This window comes from Cebus imitator, unplaced genomic scaffold (assembly GCF_001604975.1).
Source record: "Cebus imitator isolate Cc_AM_T3 unplaced genomic scaffold, Cebus_imitator-1.0 Scaffold682, whole genome shotgun sequence".
Taxonomy (NCBI): Eukaryota; Metazoa; Chordata; class Mammalia; order Primates; family Cebidae; genus Cebus; species Cebus imitator.
Window position 1 is genome coordinate 11,583 of NW_016107997.1, and position 3,012 is coordinate 14,594.

At 41.3% G+C, this 3,012-nt stretch overlaps 1 protein-coding gene across 4 annotated transcripts in view; it reads left to right on the plus strand.

Annotated features, from left to right (window-relative positions):
- Positions 1-2,493, plus strand: part of SPINK2 (serine peptidase inhibitor Kazal type 2) — a 10,160-nt gene extending 7,667 nt beyond the window's left edge. For 2 of the 4 annotated variants that reach the window (XM_017518518.2, XM_017518519.2), the window contains exons 3-4: positions 443-553; positions 2,167-2,493. In XM_017518518.2, coding sequence (XP_017374007.1) covers positions 443-553; positions 2,167-2,212 — 157 coding nt within the window. In that variant the 3' untranslated portion in view covers positions 2,213-2,493. Of the gene's footprint in view, positions 1-442; positions 554-2,166 lie in introns of those variants that run through there. The other 2 variants (XM_017518521.2, XM_017518522.2) reach the window with 2 other exon arrangements.
- The last annotated feature ends 519 nt before the right edge of the window (positions 2,494-3,012 follow it).

Below are 3,012 nucleotides of genomic sequence, written 5' to 3' on the forward strand. Positions count from 1 at the left end.
GTTGCCCAGCCTCCACCTCCTGGGTTCAAGTGATTCTCCTGCCTCAGCCCCCTGAGTAGCTGGGATTGCAGGCATGCACAACCATGCCCGGCTAATTTTGTAGCTTTTAGTAGAGATAGGGCTTCTCCATGTTGGTCAGGCTGGTCTCAAATTTCTGAGCTCAAGTGATCCGATCCGCCTGCCTCAGCCTCCTAAAGTGCTGGGATTACAGGCGTGAGCCACCATGCCCAGCCGAGGTCCTCTTTTTACATAGCATGCATTGAACCATCACATCAACATTGTATCTGATTTTTGCATTAGAAAATTTTTTTTCTGGAAGATAAAAATATTTTTATTGAATTAGTCTAGGAAATCTAGGGAGATCTGGAACATATTCTCCTCTGAGCTATTTTATATGACTGTATCTCAAGTCATTCTCGAATTTCTCTGTCTCTTTTTTCCATCCAAACTGTGCTCAGTATAAATTACCAGGATGTCCCAGAGACTTTAACCCTGTGTGTGGCAGTGACATGTCCACTTATCCCAATGAATGTACTCTGTGCATGAAAATCAGGTAATGTGATTTTACAACTGTAAAATTTTTCTTCATTTCTTTGTTTTTTTTTTTGTTTCTTTGTTTTTTGAGACAGTCTCACTCTGTCACCCAGGGTGGAGTGCAGTGGTGAAATCTTGGCTCACTGCAACCTCCGCCTCCTGGGTTCAAGCAATTCTCATGTCTCAGCCTCCCAAGTAGCTGGGATTACAGGCACTGCCATGCCCGGCTAATTTTGTATTTTTAGTAGATATGGGGTTTCACCATGTTGGCCAGGCTGGTTTCAAAGTCCTGACCTCAAGTGATCCACCTGCTTCGGCCTCCCAAAGTGTTGGGATTACAGGCGTGAGCCACTGTGCCCGGGCTCTTCATTTCTTTTGTTGGATTTTGATTACTTAGGAGGTAGTGTCCATTTTATTGGATATAAGTATCAAACATGACATGTTTATGGTAGTTCTCAGTTTTCAGGGTGATGATTAAAAAGATGCAAAATCCTCAGTGCATTTTTCGAGTCAAGTTAAAGAATAAGATGTAATCAAATTATATTATTGCCCATGAATTCGAAATTTCTTAAAATTAAGAGTCTATTGAATAAACTCTGTGGAGTATTAAATTTTATTTTTAATTCAAAGGGCATGTGTGGGTGATCTGCACACCCTGTACTACTAGTCAGGAAGTAGGACTTACTGACGCTACTTAGTGGAATGGTAAGTAATGAGTGTATTATACTTGATACGCTTCATGTAGCACACCTGACCAGGTCACTGTGACTGCTTCTTCAGGTATGCAGCTTTGTATAGAGCAGGGATTCATTATCTGACCTCAGTCGGTCTTCTCTGATTCTTTTTTTTTTTTTTTGAGACTGAGTCTCACTTGTCGCCTGGCTTACTGCAACCTCTTCCTCCCAGGTTCAAGCGATTCTCTTGCCTCAGCTTCCCAAGCAGCTGGGATTACAGGCATGTGCCATCATGCCTGGCTAAGTTTTGTATATATATATATTTTTATTTGGAATTTTGCTCTTGTTACCCAGGCAGGAGTGCAATGGCACGATCTCGGCTCACTGCAACTTCCACCTCCGGGGTTCAAGAGATTTTCCTGTCTCAGCCTCCCGAGTAGCTGGGATTACAGGCATGAGCCACCATACCCAGCTAATTTTTGTATTTTTAGTAGAGAAGGGGTTTCACCATATTGGTCAGGCTGCTCTTGAACTCCTAACCTCAGGTGATCCACTCAATTTGGCCTCCCAAAGTTCTGGGATTACAGGTGTGAACCACCACACCTGGTCTAATGTTTGTATATTTAGTAGAGATGGGTATTCACCATGTTGGCCAGGCTGGTCTTGAACTCCTAACCTCCAGTGATTCACCCACCTCAGCCTCCCAAAGTGCTGGGATTACAGGCGTGCTCAGCCCTCTGAGTGATTCTTTGGGGTTAGTGTCCTGTGCCTTAGGGTTAGGGAAAAAATGTCAGAGTGGGGACTTTCACCCTGTTTCCTAGATTTAGCTTAAAAAAATGATTAAGTGTAGCCCTGAAGGAATCTAATGTATAATTACATGGGTCCTTTTAATACCAATAGTGAGGCAGTTTCAGTATGATAGGTAATAATTGTGTCTCTATGATTGTTCAATTTGCAGGGAAGATGGTCATGATATTAAAATCATCCGAAATGAACCCTGCTAATGGAGCAGTTTACAGAAAAGAAGATGGAGAGACCACCTTGACTGGCACACTAGATAAATCGCATTTCCTCTTTTTCTCTTTTCCTATGTTTCTTTGCACGAGATTTGTTAACCCACATTTTCTAAGAGGAGATATGGAAGACAGCCATGTATAGTGATGGATAATTTAAAGAAAAAAAGAATCTTCATTTCTTGGCTTTTGCTCCTAGAGTTAAGCTTACTGCCTAGATGACTTGTGCATTGGTTTATTCAGTTGAAATAAAATCAGCATTGAATTCAGTTCTTACTGTTCTCTGTTGAAAATGCTGTTCTCATTTCAGGGGAGGCAGAATTTTACCTCTATCCTTTAAGAGTTTTTCAGCTGGGTCAGAGAATTAAATGAACATAAGACAGATGAACAGGAGAAAAGCATACAGACTTATTTAATACAAGTTTCACTTGGCATGGGAGTCTTCAAAAAGAAACGCTCAAATACACAGAGTTGAACACTTATATGCTGAATTAGACAAACAGTAGTGAATTATGAAAGTGTGGCATGGCAGAGGGGCTTGGGCTGAGTTAATTGGGTGAAGTGGCTGGGAGGATAAAGTTTGTTTGTACACATTTCCCTTGACCTCAATTTCCAATGTTCCCTATGTTCCCTAGTCCTTGATAATAAGAATGTTACTTTACTTCTGGCATAGGGAGGATATCTTTCACATGGGAATTTTATCTCCTGCTTTTAAGAAACAGAAGGAAAGTCAGAATGACCTTCTTGCACCTGCTGTTCTTCAAGTGTTTTTCACACAAAATAGTCAATAT